At 29.3% G+C, this 16,027-nt stretch overlaps 7 protein-coding genes across 7 annotated transcripts; 4 read left to right on the top strand and 3 right to left on the bottom strand.

Annotated features, from left to right (window-relative positions):
* Positions 1-99: 99 nt before the first annotated feature.
* BN7_6283 (uncharacterized protein) lies at positions 100-537 on the top strand (the record flags this gene model as incomplete). The annotated part of the gene is made up of 1 exon (XM_011273176.1): positions 100-537. One exon carries the CDS (start codon positions 100-102, stop codon positions 535-537), a length of 438 nt encoding a protein of 145 aa, XP_011271478.1.
* A 670-nt stretch (positions 538-1,207) lies between these two features.
* BN7_6282 (putative monooxygenase) lies at positions 1,208-2,614 on the top strand (the record flags this gene model as incomplete). Its single annotated transcript, XM_011273175.1, has 1 exon — positions 1,208-2,614. One exon carries the CDS (start codon positions 1,208-1,210, stop codon positions 2,612-2,614), a length of 1,407 nt encoding a protein of 468 aa, XP_011271477.1.
* Positions 2,615-4,017: 1,403 nt separating this feature from the next.
* Positions 4,018-5,214, top strand: BN7_6281 (Serine hydroxymethyltransferase; the record flags this gene model as incomplete). The annotated part of the gene is made up of 1 exon (XM_011273174.1): positions 4,018-5,214. The coding sequence occupies one exon, from the start codon at positions 4,018-4,020 to the stop codon at positions 5,212-5,214; it is 1,197 nt and encodes a 398-aa protein (XP_011271476.1).
* A 1,281-nt stretch (positions 5,215-6,495) lies between these two features.
* BN7_6280 (Retinal dehydrogenase) lies at positions 6,496-8,007 on the top strand (the record flags this gene model as incomplete). Its single annotated transcript, XM_011273173.1, has 1 exon — positions 6,496-8,007. One exon carries the CDS (start codon positions 6,496-6,498, stop codon positions 8,005-8,007), a length of 1,512 nt encoding a protein of 503 aa, XP_011271475.1.
* A 105-nt stretch (positions 8,008-8,112) lies between these two features.
* Positions 8,113-9,633, bottom strand: PRP42 (mRNA splicing protein PRP42; the record flags this gene model as incomplete). Its single annotated transcript, XM_011273172.1, has 1 exon — positions 8,113-9,633. One exon carries the CDS (start codon positions 9,631-9,633, stop codon positions 8,113-8,115), a length of 1,521 nt encoding a protein of 506 aa, XP_011271474.1.
* A 641-nt stretch (positions 9,634-10,274) lies between these two features.
* BN7_6278 (uncharacterized protein) lies at positions 10,275-13,190 on the bottom strand (the record flags this gene model as incomplete). Its single annotated transcript, XM_011273171.1, has 1 exon — positions 10,275-13,190. One exon carries the CDS (start codon positions 13,188-13,190, stop codon positions 10,275-10,277), a length of 2,916 nt encoding a protein of 971 aa, XP_011271473.1.
* Positions 13,191-13,625: 435 nt separating this feature from the next.
* BN7_6277 (transcription factor TFIIIB subunit BDP1) lies at positions 13,626-15,731 on the bottom strand (the record flags this gene model as incomplete). Its single annotated transcript, XM_011273170.1, has 1 exon — positions 13,626-15,731. The coding sequence occupies one exon, from the start codon at positions 15,729-15,731 to the stop codon at positions 13,626-13,628; it is 2,106 nt and encodes a 701-aa protein (XP_011271472.1).
* Between the last annotated feature and the right edge of the window lie 296 nt (positions 15,732-16,027).

Here is a 16,027-nt window from a genome sequence, read left to right as displayed (position 1 = left end):
GGGAGAGAAGATGGTGTTGAGCCAGAAGGAGCTTATGAACAAGGTTGTCGATCTTATTTAGAAGAACTCTTATCATATAAGGAGATTGAAGAATTTAACATGAAAAATCGTTTAGATAAAGATCAAATTATAAATATCCCCAAATTGATAAATTTTGGTATCATAAACCTAGATGAAGCATATGAATCATACCATGAATATGATTTAGAAATTCCAGATCATGCATTTTATATATTAATGGAAAAATTACCAATAGATCTAAATCATATTAATCCATCTGATACTCATTTTGAATCTTTAGAACAACAACTTTATAATCTCAATTATGTTATTAAGAGATCACATAATGATATTAGACCTCAAAATATCATCGTCTCTAGAGATAGAGCATATTTGATTGATTTTAGTGAGTCATCTGAATGTAATTATGAGCCAATATATAACGTTCCAAGAACTAGACGTAAAAGATTTGAAATAAGGGTTCCATTTGATTTGGCTAGGCTCAAAAGGTATCAAAATGACTTGAAGGAAAATTAATATAGCTACAAAGCTTATATTTTTAGACAAATGATGTTAGGTTAAAGAGAGCACTTCATATATGAGCTATATTATCAATAAATGATTTATTATGATATAGCAGTAGAATTAGTAAAGTTGATGTTAATATAGGATCAATATTTATGTATATAGATTACAAATTTCTTACGTCAGGAATACTGGGCGTGGCCCTAAAACATGGATATTTTAGAAATCGTGGCCGTAAAAAATGTATTTTTTGATGCTTACGCAATCTTTGGCGTGGTGATTAGTCATCATGATTGATAAATTTATTAATAACTCATATTCAAAACGTTTACTTAGATGTATAAATAAAATAAAAATGAATAATAAATTTTGAAGTATATTCTGGTGCTAATCATTCATAACCATCTATATTTTGATGTTTTACTGTTTTGGAGACTTCTTAGGAATGCGATTTGGGAATGCGATTTTGTGTTCCAGGAATGCGAATATTATGTAACTGGGAGGTAATCAGAATTAAGAATATCGATGGAGTTATCGTTTAAATTACTGAATTTGATACTTTAAATACACAGTTATCTATAAATCAATTTGTGGATCATAAGGAACATAAATAAACTACAAGTGTCGCTTGCTTCCTTTAAAAGCATGATCAGCCTTATGATATTCGATAAGAACTCTTAAAATGACAATTGAAAAATCTTTAATAATTAATGTCTTTACTGGAGGTGCAGCTGGATCATGGAGAGATCCAAATGATACATCAAGAGAATTTACAAGAAGTTTAGATCAATGGATTAAATTAGCTAAGACAGCAGAAAAAGGTAAATTACATTCATTATTCATTGCTGATCATTTAAGTTTCTTTGATACTTATAAAGGACCAGGAAATTATGAATTACCTGCAAAACTTGGTAAATATTCACCAAGAGTTGATCCATCAATTCCCATCACTGCAATGGCCCAAGCTACGGAAGGATTAGGTTTTGGTATAAGTTTTAGTACTGTTGTGGAACATCCATATCATTTTGCAAGAAGATTAGCTTCTCTGGATTTATTAACAAATGGTAGAATTGGTTGGAATATTGTTTCAAGTTATTTAGAAAGTATAGGCCCAAATTTATTAAATGGTGAACCTTTCCCACAACATGATGAAAGATATGTTAAGACTGAAGAATTTGTTGATGTTGTTTTGAAATTGCTATTATCATCGTGGAGAGATGATGCAGTTAAATATGATATAGAACAAGGTATATTTGCAGATCCAAATTTACTTAGAAAGATCAATCATAAGGGGAAATATTTCAGTGTTGAAGGACCTGGTATCACAGAACCAACTCCACAAAGATTTCCTTTGATTATTCAAGCGGGTACTTCAACTAAAGGGAAACAATTGGCTGCTAGGTATGCTGAGTTAGTATTTGTTGATGGTAGATATGGCGAAGCCCTAAAGAATGATATTAAAGATATCAGAGCATTAGCAGAGTCATATGGTAGAGATCCAAAATCTATTAAATTCGTTGTTGGAGCAAGTCCAATTGTTGGTAAGACTCATGAAGAAGCTTTGGGAAAAGTTGAAAGATCAAAACAATTTAGTTTACCAGAATCTGCAGAAGTTGGTTTAAGTGCAGTTTCAGGAATTGATATTAGTAAATTTGAAGACGATGAAGAAATTGATGTTGGTAAATTAGCAAATGGATTAACTACATTAACAACAAATATTAGTAAAAAAATAAAGACACATAAACCAACAAAAAGACAATTGTTAGAAAATTATACCTTGGGTAATAGTAGTTTTATTGGAACTCCATCAGAAATTGCAGATGAATTTGAAAAATGGGTTGAAGAATTTGATATTGATGGGTTTAATTTTTGGCCAACTTCATTCCCTGATGATTTAGAATCAGTTGTTGACTTGTTAATACCAGAATTACAAACTAGAGGAATTTTCCATAAAGATTATACATCAACTACTTTAAGAGAAAATGTAAACCAAACGAAGGGCCAAACATTTGTAGGTAATGACCATCCAGCTTATAAATTTAGATGGCAAGCTGATAAGACAAAAGAAGAATTTGAAGCTAGTCTTTGAGTAATATAGATAATGTGTATAGATCACTAAACAAAAAAAACAAGTATTTATTATATACAAGTAATATTAATTAATATAAGTAGAGTGCCAAAAAAATTCTAGGTAGAGCCTAGGCAGAGCCTAGGCAGAGCTCTGCCTAGCATGGGGTAGTTAGGAAGGGAGAGCTAGGTGGAGATAAGTGCAGTGCCAAAAAAAAAAGTTCTGTTCAAAATTTTTTTGGCACTCTACTTATTCCAAATGGCATACATTTCTAAAAGTGAATTTTTAAAACATGGATGGCTATTTATGAGTAGTATCGTTGAAGTATTTGGGGTTTATTATGTATACTATAAAAGCATTAATTAATGTTGTGTGCTGGACTATGTTCTTGATATTTGTCGGGTTTGAGATATAGGGGTATTAATTGGTGATTTTGATAAGGATATAAGAAAGATTCGGAGAGACCACAGACCACAGACCACAGTACTATAGCTACTTATCTACAATAGAGCTAGTTGATAAACCTGACAATGGATAAAATAAAAGTGGCAACCAGGAATAAACTGGTGTAAGTTTAGCTTATTGCGGTACGAAAAATTCAGATCTATTCAATTTGTGCAATATCAGGTTCAACTTTTATATTAAAATAGGTCAAGCTCAATTCAACATCCAGACTCCTATGAAAATTGGACATACCCAAACAATATCAATTTATATGAAACTTTAAAACAATATTAACGTTTCAATTTCAAGGGTTTATAGTTCAACATTGTATCCATTATATATAGTATATACCAACAATTCAAACATTCTAAAAGGTGAATCATAGCTGTAAATACTTTGTGCTAGTAACCGTGGCTCTATGATAACAAATTGATATTCGATAACATAAGATTTAAGGTACCAAATACAGTAACTACACTGGTAAAATAAGCAAAAATTTCTACAGATGATTCATAAACAATTCTTTTAATATTGCTAAATTCTAATCCATATAAAGTTTTTGAACCGATAAATATTTGTATAGTTTGCAACTGAACCAACAAATACTAATTAATGTCCCATGATTGGAAGATGACAAACCTAAAGTACTAAGACTTTGGATTGCGGGATCCACCAAAATACAAGTACACCAACAGCTTCAGACTCATACAAGCCCCAAACCCTGAGAATTCACCAGTTGAACCTGTGGAGATTTAGCATTTATCAGTATGATCATTACACTGTGGAATCTGGATCTTGAATATCCGAAGATGGTAATGAACTGATGATTTTATGACTCTTTAGTTTAACAATGATCAGAACTTTGGAGATATTAAATTGTATAAAAAGATATATGAATAATTGTATTGAATCATGATGAGTTTGAAAAAGTGTTATATTCCATATGATATACTTTAATCTATGCCAAAGATCATACCATAATGACAATTAATCAAGTCGATCATATAATTAAATTCCGTGACAGCGTACCAATTCTTCAACAAAATCAAGATTTAGTGTTTCTGAATTCTTCATTGACTCCACCATTAAATACAATAGTTTCAGATTCTTTAACAAACTATATCAACAAAGGTTTATATCAAATACATCCAAAAGCAGAATTTGTTAATGATTGTGAAGAAACAAGGAAAGAATTAGGTAGGTTTTTAAACACTCAAAGTGAAAACATTGCATTTACAAGAGATGCATCTGAAGGTTTAAATTTATTTCAAAGATCTACAAAATGGGAAAGGGGGGATAATGTTGTTATTATTGATGGTGAACATCCAAGTCTAGGTTTTGGTTGGTTAGGTTTAGAAAAAGATGGTTTAGAAATTAGAATAATCCAAACTGATGAATCTCAAGTTAAACCTTTCACAGCTGATGATTTTAAACCTTTTATTGATTCAAATACTAAAGCTATTGGTATTTCTTCAGTCATGTTTCATTCTGGTTTAAAAAATGATATTAAATCAATCGTGAAAGAATTTAAACCTAAGGGAATTCATATCTTAGTTGATGCAACTCAAGAAGTTGGGTTTGGTAAAATTGATGTTCAAGATTTAGCTATTTCTGCAATGGCATTTAGTGTTCATAAAGGTCTAAATATTCCAAATGGATTGGGTGTTTTGTATATTGAACCTGAAACTATCCCATTGTTAAAATCAAATCCACCAGTTTTATGCTCAGGTAATATATCAAACTTAGATTCAAGTTTAAAAGTTAATAAAGATTTTAAAGTCTTCCCAAATGCTCAAAGATATGAACATTCAAATAAACCAATGATGCAAATCATTGCATTAGGTTCATATCTAAGATTTTTGAATTCAATTGGTATGGAAAATGTTGAAACTTATTTAACCAATTTAAGCTCATCATTAAGATCAAAATTATCATCAATTGGTTTGAAAGTAATTGGACCAAATGATTCAAAATCAAGATCATCACATAGTAATGTTTTACCATTGATTGATCCTAAATGGATGGATTTTTTCAAATCCAAAAATGTTTATGTTTCTCAATATAGATGTGGTGTTAGAATTTCTTTAGGGATTTATAATAATGAATCTGATGTTGATGAATTTGTTAAGATTGTTAAAGAAGGTTTAGATTCAGGATTGAAAGTTAATAGTGTTTAAGATTGAATCGATATTGATATTGTTTAGTTAATTTGTAGTACTGCTATTCCTACAACAGATCAAGAAAAAATGGTAATAATCATTGAATAAAGTATATATAGGAAGTCTGTAAACTTAATCAAACTCACAACTATTAAACTCTCAATGATTTGATTTGAATATTGTGTTAAAAAGACATGGAAACATATTCCATAGTTCAATTCTTAAACCCCAATATATTGCATAGACTTAACTTCAATCGAGCAAAGCACGGCCAGAGTAGAACGGATGTTTAGCATTGCACGCAACGCTTATACCCTAAGAGCGAACTCTTTCAAAGAAATCATCTGTTATTCACACATAATAAACTCAGTTGTAAAGTCGTTGATAGGAGGATTAAACATGAAAGCAAATAAATTCTAGTAACATAAATGAATGTTTGAAGAATATCGAAATTGAAATTTTTTTGCACTCTACAAAAGTTGGAACGGTTCCAACTCCACGCTTACATGTTTTGAAAAGTGAATATTTAAAATATAGATGGGTAGTTATGAATGGTATTATAATATTGATTGATATTTATAATACATTAATTTATTATTTAATCACTTAGTTTACTATTAGAAGTTCAACTTATCTCTGTTTATTGATGTTTTATTTGCTCACTATTGTTCACCAAAATCCGAATTGCTTTGACAGGTTTTAAAATTTTAACAATTGCTATAAAACAAATTTGCTTTTAACAACACAACTAACTACACGTCTTCGCTTATAATGGGTTATTAATCATTGGTAATTGCTTTATTTGATAATAAGTAAAGTGATTAACGGCAATCATTTCCTAAATTATGCATTTGTTACACTAAATATTGCACTCGTGGTTGGTTATTATAGATCTTGATCAATGGTTATGGATGGATCGGATAGAAATGGTTTCAGTATTATATTGGTATAGTGGTCAATGTTCCAATTGCCATGTTCCCCAGATGGCTTTAATTAACTCTTGACCCCTTTTATTCATGGTTTGATTCACCCCCAGATTATTAAAGAGCAAGTCAAGTTTAGTGGAAAGACGATTTATAGTGTCCATTAAACGCGCGGTATTAATGGTGTTGATTATACTTTGGATAATGGTACGATTTGGAAAGCAATTATCTGTTGGATCTAAAGATTATAGCAAAGGATAATATGGGTTTAGGGGTTGTGGTTAACTATATAAATAATGGTTAAAATCCTTTCAATATCTTTGTTGATTGATTGTTTCAGTTCAATTCAATTCAATTCCAATATCAATCAATCAAAATGTCAGATACAGTTACAATTAAATTCCCAACAGGTGAATCATATAAACAACCAACAGGTATTTTCATAAATAACGAATTTAGACCTGCCCAATCTGGTGAAACTTCCGATGTTATAAATCCATCAACTGAAGAAGTAATTACAAAAGTTTCAAAAGGTAATTCAAAAGATGTTGATGATGCGGTCAATGCTGCAGATGAAGCTTTCCATGAATGGTCTCAAACTGAACCATATCAAAGATCTTTACTTTTATTAAAACTTGCTGATTTAATTGAAAGAGATCAAGATATTATTGCTAAAATTGATTCTTTAAATAATGGTAAAGCTTTAAAATGGGCTAAAACTGATGTTGGTTTATTAATCAGATCCCTAAGATCAACCGCAGGTGCTTATGATAAAATTAATGGTCGTACTATTGATACTTCAAATGATTATTTAACTTATACCAAAAGAGAACCATTAGGTGTTTGTGGTCAAGTTATACCATGGAATTTCCCAATCTTGATGTGGGGTTGGAAAATTGCACCAGCTGTTATTACTGGTAATACTGTTGTCTTGAAACCAGCATCTGCAACTCCATTAAGTGCATTATATACTTCCCAATTGGTTAAAGAAGCTGGTTTCCCACCAGGTGTTATCAACACTTTAATTGGATCTGGTAGAGATGCAGGTGATCATATGTTGAGACATCCAAAAATTAGAAAAACTGCATTTACAGGTTCAACAGAAATTGGTCGTGAAATTTTAATTAGTTCAGGTGAATCAAATTTAAAAAAAATTAGTGTTGAATTAGGTGGGAAATCTCCAAATATTGTTTTTAATGATGTTGAATCTAAGATTGATCAAGTTGTTGATTCTTTAATTTTTGGAATTTTTTATAATAATGGTGAAGTTTGTTGTGCAGGTTCAAGAATCTATGTTCAAAGTGGTATTTATGATAAAATCGTTTCAAAATTAGTTGAAAAGACTAAAAGTTTGAAAATTGGTGATCCATTTGATAAAGATGTTTTCCATGGCTCTCAAGCTATTAAATCACAATTCGATACCGTATTGGACTATATTGAAAAGGGTAAAAAAGAAGGTGCAAAAATCTTAGTTGGTGGTGAAAGAATTGGTAAAAAGGGTTATTTTATTCAACCAACAATTTTTGAAACTGATAATGAAGATTATTCTGTTGTTAAAGAAGAAATTTTTGGTCCAGTTGCAACAATTAGTAAATTCACTACAGTTGATGAAGTTATCCAAAAAGCAAATGATTCAGAATTTGGTTTAGCTTCAGGTTTACATACAAATGATTTAAATGTTGCATTAGAAGTTTCAAATCGTTTACAAGCTGGTACGGTTTGGGTTAATACATTTAATGATTTACAAGAATCTACACCATTTGGTGGTTATAAACAAAGTGGATTTGGTAGAGAAATGGGTACTGAAGTTTTTGATAATTATACTCAAGTTAAATCTGTTCGTATTAAATTTGATCATAAAAATGCTTTAACTGAAGGTAAAGTTTAAACCTTATGAATTAATTAATGATTATATGAAATAAATGATGTTTTATTGATTTAACTTCGGCGTTGTAGTTACATAAATATGGATCTAAGCATTCATTATCCTATATTATTTCAATACAAGTTTCCTATTTATATTAAAATATTTTTTGATACCATCTTCTGTATCATAACTTAAATAATCATCATACCATTTTTGTAATAATTCATCATCATCACCAAGATTTTCTAAAGCTAAATTATAAGTTTTAATTAATTCAGATCTTGAATTATTTGAACGTAATTGAATATCAAGATAAAAAATCCAAAATTTTGAAATTTTATTAAATCTTTCATCATTATTTATTGAATCTAATAATTTGTTATCAATTGTTAAACTTTTAAAGTTTGATAAATGAATTAATAAATGAATACTTAATTCAATTGGTTTATTCAAAATTAATTTTATAACCCATTGTTTGAAAAAACCTAAATTTTTATGATTAATTAAATATTCTAAATCAATAATTTTGAATAAGATAATTAATTGATTTGGGAAATTTATTAAAACTGTAGTTAACAAATCTTTTGCCTTGATATAATTATTTAATGATATTTCAATTTCTGATAATTTAATATAAATTGGTATAGCTCTTGAAGAATCAACATAAATTAATGATCTATTTAATATATTTTTGGCATCTAAAACTCTTGATTCTCCAATATAATAATTTGCATATTTCAACCATATATTATTATACTTGGATAATGGTATTAATGATCTTTCATATAATTGAATAATTTGTTTTTCTGTTCCATTAATTTCAACATAATCTAAATATTTATCCCAATTAGTCAATTCTTCAAATGATTTGAAAAAATCTGGTATGAAATATTCTAATTTCAAATTTTTTTCAAAATTATACAGTTCAAATGATCTATATTGAACTGTTATATATAAATCTGTGAAAATTTTCTTCAATTTTAATCCTAATTCATGATAATCTAATTTTTTTAAATCTTGTTTATCTAAATCAATTTTTAATTTATTAGTAAGATCAGATTCATTAACAATCTTGTTGAAATTCTTTATATTAATATTTTCAATTTCATTAAGCCAAATTTGGAAAAAGTGTGCAAAATTATAAATTGGTAATTCAATAACTTTCCGTAGTATACCATAATAATAAATTGATTTACCATTATATTTTTCTTCGAAATCTAAATAATCATTCCAAAATTCATAACTATGATAATGAAATCCAATTTTGAATTCAGCTTGTTGATAAAAATAAACTAATTTTCCATAATCCAACTCAATAACTCTTAAAAATTTCAAAAAATCTGTCCATAATAATAATGAATATGATATAAAACTTAACCCTTTTTCATAAATCAACTTTGCAACATCGGTATTCCCTAATTTGAACTCCAATCCAGCATATATAGACCAATATTTTTCAGCTTGAGGATATTTCAATAAAAATTGATCAAAAGTTATTCTAAATCTTTCAATTTGTGGTAATGGTGATAATTTTGTTAAATCTTTTGAAACATAATTTAATAAAGATTCCCAATGTTGGAAATTTTCAGGATCATTGGCCAATTGGATAGTCAAACTAGACCATTCTTCATCCACTATTGAGCTCATAATTGTGTATCTTATCTTTCTCTGTACTTGTTGTCCAGTATTCACTTCCTAAAGATGTTGATGATCTTGACATGTTAATTCCTTATGTTAATTTTCATTACATGCTATAAAAAAGCGCGAATGTTATGTAATCCCAGTGCTGAGTATTACTAAGACTAATACCGATTTAATTGAAAACTACTTCTACTACGCAATAACAATCTATAAATCACTGTGTAACACATATATTATCAATATCAATTCTCTCAGATAATTGAGCCGCAAAACAAAGATCAACAACAAAAAACAATATGATCACCCTTTAACCGTTAAATTAAAACCCTTGTATAGCAAAAATAAAAAATACCCATTAATAACGACCAACAAAATTGATAAAGGAGTGACTATAGTTAATAAAAATATTAAATTATTGGATATATGAACTTTATATGATAGAAAAAAAAAACTTGATTATTACTATTAAAATTAAATTTAGCATTGATTCTTTTTTATAGCTAATTTATGATATTATTATACTTTTTGTAAAGCAAGAAAAAACAAACAGAAAACCATTAACAACTTATAACTTGTAATTCAAAAAAAAACACACAAATCGTCTCTTATTTAATATTTATGAAAAGATATATGATTTAAATTCAAGATCATATTCTATTTGAATTATCACTTATTCTATTCTTATGAGCAATAGCTGCAGCTGCAGCTGCAGATGCAGATGATGAAATCCTTTGACTTGGTTGACGAGTTGTATTAGCACTATAAGGTTTACTTTTAAATTCTTGATCAATTGGACTATGATTTGCTGAAGTTGGATTAGATTTTGGTGAAACAAATCCAGATGCAATAACATATGGTGATGAGAATCCATTTTCTCCATTTTGAGAAATAGGAGTAATCTCTGATGTTGTTGCAGTAGTATTTGGTGATTGAGTTGGAATATTTGAATCAAATGAACCGGAATCTGGTGATATTGATGATGTACCTGAATTTTCATTTGAATTTGAACTTGGTGGTAATCTTGTTGCAGGTTGTAATGATGATTGAGATAATGGAGGTTCATTTTGAACTAAATTTTGTTGTCTATAAGCATCTTCTCTTCTTCTTGCATTTTCTCTTGCTTGAACTAATAAAGTTTGAGCTTTTTGTAATGAAACTGTTGGAGTTGCACATGAACTTATAATTGGAACAGATTCATCAATATCAATAGTGGCTTTAATTAATGCAGCCATCCAAGTTCTCATTTCTTCTTTACTTTCAACTGCAAAATAATGGATTTTTGGTTGTGTAAATGTTAAACCTTTTCTTGAACCTGGAGCTGGAGGAACTAATTTAAAACAAAATTTACCATGACCTGTACTTGCAGCATATAAAGAAACAAATTTATCATCTTCTTTAGCAGGTAAAACTTTATGAGACGTTATATCAATTAATCCACGTTCTCTTGAATCACTTAATGATGTAAAATATGATAATCTTGTACCATGTAATGTAAAATATCTTTGTTTCCAAGTACCAACAGCAATACCACCTCTTTTACTCATCCAACCAAAACAATCTGCAGATTTAATAGAATCAGCAGGATTTATATTTCTTATACCTTCCATAAATGCTGAAGTTTCTTTTTTAGTATTTTTAGATTTTAATGCAGTTGATGAAGAAATATTACGTAAAGTTTTAGCTCTAACAGCTTCAGAAACTGATCTTTTACCAGCTGGTGATTTTAATGGAGATTCAGGTTTTGATGGTTCTTTTGCAGAAACTGATCTTCTTTTATCATTTGAATTATTGACTGAAGTATCAATAGATGGTAATTTTGGAGCAGTTTGTAAAACTGGAGTATTGTTGGTTGATGAATTTAATTGAGGAGTTCTTTGTGGATCATGAGAATCTCTAAAGCCATCTCTTGTAGGACTTGAATTTCTATCATGATAAACCACTGAAGATTTTCTTGTTGGTGAAGTTCTTGTTGGTGAAATACCACCTCCATTATTAAAATTAGCATTTGATAAAAATGAAAAAACTGATGAATGACGACGATGTGAACGATCAACATTATTACCGTTTCTCGAACTAATTGCAACACTTGCATCTGAATTACCTCTAAAATGACCTTTTTTAAATTGTGCACTTGATTTTCTTGAATGATTTTGTTGAGTATCCATATATATACTTGAAGCAGGACGTCCATTATCTAAATGAGTTGTACTTAATAAATCACTAACAGATTGACTTTTAAAATTAGAATTTGATCTTGAATGTGAATAAGGTTGTTGGAAAGCAGTATTTACTTCATATGAAGGTTTTCTTGAATGATTTGTTGAATCAATAAATGAATTTCTCTTGTTTAAAGAAGGACTTAATTGATTGAAATTATCTTCTTTTAATTGAATTGGACTTGGATATGAAGGAGGATTTGGAGCTCTTCTTGGTGAAGCAAATTGACTTGGTGATTGAGGTAATTGTGGTACTTGAGATGATGGAGGATTTATTGATAATGGTCTTAAAGAATGACGTTGTGGTTGTGAAAATTTTTGATGATCTTGAAATTGATTTGAACGTCTTGAAATTTCTGGTATATCATCTAAAGATTGTGATTTTTTTCTTGCATGACCTAATGGACGTGTAAAAGTATCTAAATCATCATCTAATCCTCTATTATTTGTTGTTTTATTTGAACTATGTAATTCAGCAGGAGCTAATAATTTATTATAAGGACCATTTGATTCTTCTAAATTTTTTTGATGAGCCAATTCTTTTAATGCTTCAATTTCTTTGAACATTTCAAATCTTGTACCAAATGACAGGATATCTAATTCTTTTAAATAAGCTAATTCTAATTCTAATAAAATAGCCCCTGTAATTTTGTGTCTTGCAAATTGACCTGAAGAATTAACATCAAATCCTAAATAAGCAAAATAAGCAGTAACTTGTTCTGGAGTCCAAGATTCAACTTGTTCTGGGTTTAAAGAATCTTCAGATTGAATACTATAAGATCTTGGTCTATCTTTATTATTTGAATTTGAATTTGGTGTAGCTTCATTTCTTAATTCTTCCAGTGCTTTATCAATATCAGATATAGCACCATTTACAGAATCTTTTTTATTAATATCTGGAGTCATTTCAAAAGATTGATCTATTGGTTCTTGTTCTTCAGGTATGAATTGATGTTGAGATTTATTAAGAATTGGAGTAGCTGAAGCACTTGCACTTGGTAAAGAAACAGGAGATTGATTATTAATATTGGCTGAATTTGGACTAGCTATTCTTCTTGATCTTGATCTTAATAATGAAGGTCTTGAGAGACTTGGAACCAACTGAGTGAAAGATTTAGGATAAAGTCCAACAGATCCATTATTTAAAGATTTCCCCATATACCAACCATCATTATATTCTTTATCATCGGAAATAACTTCAATCTTATCACCTAGTGTCAAAGTCAGCTCATCTTCTAGTCTAGCACTGAATTCTTTAATCACTTGGTAGATGGCCCCAGTGGCAGCTTCTTCTAACCCAGTTGTTTTGATGGAGGGCAGTTGTTGTCTTGGATCGTTACCTGACATGTTGTTCCCTTTGTATATAGTATAGTACGTTTCAAATTTCAACAACTAATATTTGACCATAAAAAACACAACAGGAGAACTCAAAAACACCACACAATATTAAATATGATAAACAAATATATCAATATGAAATCACTAGTAATATATCAGTTTTGGCGGTTAAAATACCTGATCTTTAAATATGAGTTTCTTTCTTTGTCTGTCAATGGCAATTTAATTCTTGTTTATTTTAAATTCACGTTAAAGGAAAAAAAAAAAATGAATTTCACGAAAATGTGGCGCGTAACGTGTGGTTTTATATGGCAATTTCAAAAAAAGTCTAGACTTTCGTACAGCCGTTAGATTTAAATCTGCTACATATCTGAATCAAAAAACAATTTATATTAAAACACCTGAACCAATATCTAATCTCCCATTATTCTTATTATATTACAATCATTGAAGTGCCTCCAACTCTGCTGCAGCTGCGGCTTCCTCTTCTTCTCTTTGTTTTTTAACTTCATCAATAGACCCTAAAACAGTTTCATGTTTACGAAGTTCAACTAATCTTTCTTGTCTAGTTAATGGTCTTGAATATGCACCACCATTAGCTTTAACTTCTTCTTCTCTCTTCTTTTGTCTTATGGTATCTTCTTCTTTGGCTTTTTCTTTAGCTATACTTAATTCTCTTAAATTATCTTCATGATCTTTCTTTAATTGTTCCAGTTTATTATTAAATTGATCCAGTGTACCAAATGTTTTATTTGAATCTGAACTATAAGTTTCAAAATTAAAATTACCATTTAATTTATTATTTAAAGCCAGTTCAATTATAGTTGGTCTCTTTTTTTCCTCTAAGATAAATTTTGCCTTAACTTGTCTTCTTGTTCTATGTGGGAACATTTGTGCAATTAATCCAAAATCTGTACCCCATGTACCTAAAGCTTTATAAAATCTTTCAACTTCATCAACAGTCCATTTATCTGTATATCGTTGTTTACCATATGTAGCTGAATTAACAACATTTTCAAATGGATTTTCATCAAGACGTTCTCTTGTATCTTCACCTAAATTTGAATGTCTATCTAAAACTCTTGAATCTTCATCAACAATTAATTGACCATCTGCACCAACTTTTAATTGAATACCTTGATTATTATTTGCTAATTTAATTTCCTTTTCAGCTTTTTCTTCAGCTTCTTTTTGTTTTTGTTTTGTTTTCTCTTCATCTTCAACAACTTCATCATCTTCACCTGGAATTCCATCTTCATTATCTTCTTCTTCTTTTTTAGCTTCTTCAATTTTAATTCTATTTTCAATTTCTTCCTCCAGTGATTCAATTGAAACTTTTTCCTCTCTTGCACGTTGTCTTAATTGTCTTTTTTCAATTCTTTTCTTCATTTTATTTTTACGTGCTTCTTGGGCTTGATGGAAATTGTTAGAAATTTTACCAATTTTTAAACTTGGTTTACATAAATCACTAATTCTAAAAAATTCTTCATCAATTTCAATGTTTTTTGTTAATTCTGCATCTAAATTATTAATTAAAAATCTTGGAAGTTGTGAATAATTTTTAATTTTTTGTTCAGTTAATGATTCAATTGTTGTAGTATTTACTGAATCTTTTAATGATGGTGGAACAGCTTCAGTTGTAGTACTTGTTGAATCATTATTTTGTTCTAATGTTTTAGAAGAACTTGGTGCTGTAGATGGTCTTGATATTGGAGTTGCAATAGGAGTTGATTTTGATTTTGATGATGATGAAGTTTGTTCAGGAGCAGTATTTGGTCTTTCAACTGTTTTAGATTTACTGGTACTATCTTTATTAAGATCATCATCATCAACTGGTGCAGATGATGGTAAACTTGAAGCTTGAGTTGATGGAATAGGTATTGAACTTGAAAATAAACCTTGACTTTGACTTGATAATTCAGATTCTTGAGTATTTGAAATTAATGATTTTTTTGTTGATTTTGGATCTTCTTCATCCTCATCTTCATCATCTTCATTTAATTTTTCTGAAACTGTTGATGGTGGAACACTTGATGTTGTAGTTGTTGGTGTAATAGTGATTGTAGTTGCACCAGGCGCTTCACTAACTGATTTTCTTTTAGTAGTCGAATTTCTCCTACTTGTTGTTGTACTTCTTCTTCTTTTTAAAGGCATTGGAGGTTGTGGTATACCAATAACATTACCTTTACGTTCAATTTGAGTAGATGAAGTTGTAGCAGTATTAGAATCATGAGAATAACCACCTTGAATTGAAACTTTTTTAAATAAATCTCTATTCGATATATTATTCAGTGTTGATAATCTTCTTGTTCTATTTTCTTGAGGTTTTGAAGTATTAGTACTTGTTGTTGATATAGCATCATCTTCATCACTTGAATTTTCATTATCATTATCATTGTCTTCATTATTACTATTGTTTATATTTGTCTTTTTAGCAGAATCTAAAGCAGGAGTTATACTAGCTCTTCTACTAACATTTGGAGTTGCACTTGCAGCACGACGTTGTTTAACTTTAGGTGCGAACCTAATACCTGATTTATCTTGAAACATTGTTAGTATGAGATTCAATCAAAATGAAAAGGGATAATATAATACTCACTGACAACACTACTCATCTTCTATTCAACTTCACTTGTATGTTATATAGTCTTTTTTGGTGATTAACTCTTTGACTTTTTGTTTTGAGAAGTAAAAAAGTTGTTTATACAAAAGAAAAATTGATTTTTGTCTCATCGGAGTAATTTATTACATAAGCGACGCGGTGAAATAAATTTATATTCATAATGAATAAAGTACAAATTATTAGGTATCTTTTATGAAGATTATGAAGTTCTATTATGCAATTG

Source organism: Wickerhamomyces ciferrii, contig 00261 (genome assembly GCF_000313485.1).
Source record: "Wickerhamomyces ciferrii WGS project CAIF00000000 data, strain NRRL Y-1031 F-60-10, contig 00261, whole genome shotgun sequence".
Lineage (NCBI taxonomy): Eukaryota > Fungi > Ascomycota > Saccharomycetes > Phaffomycetales > Wickerhamomycetaceae > Hansenula > Hansenula ciferrii.
This window is presented reverse-complemented; position numbering and strand designations above follow the sequence as displayed.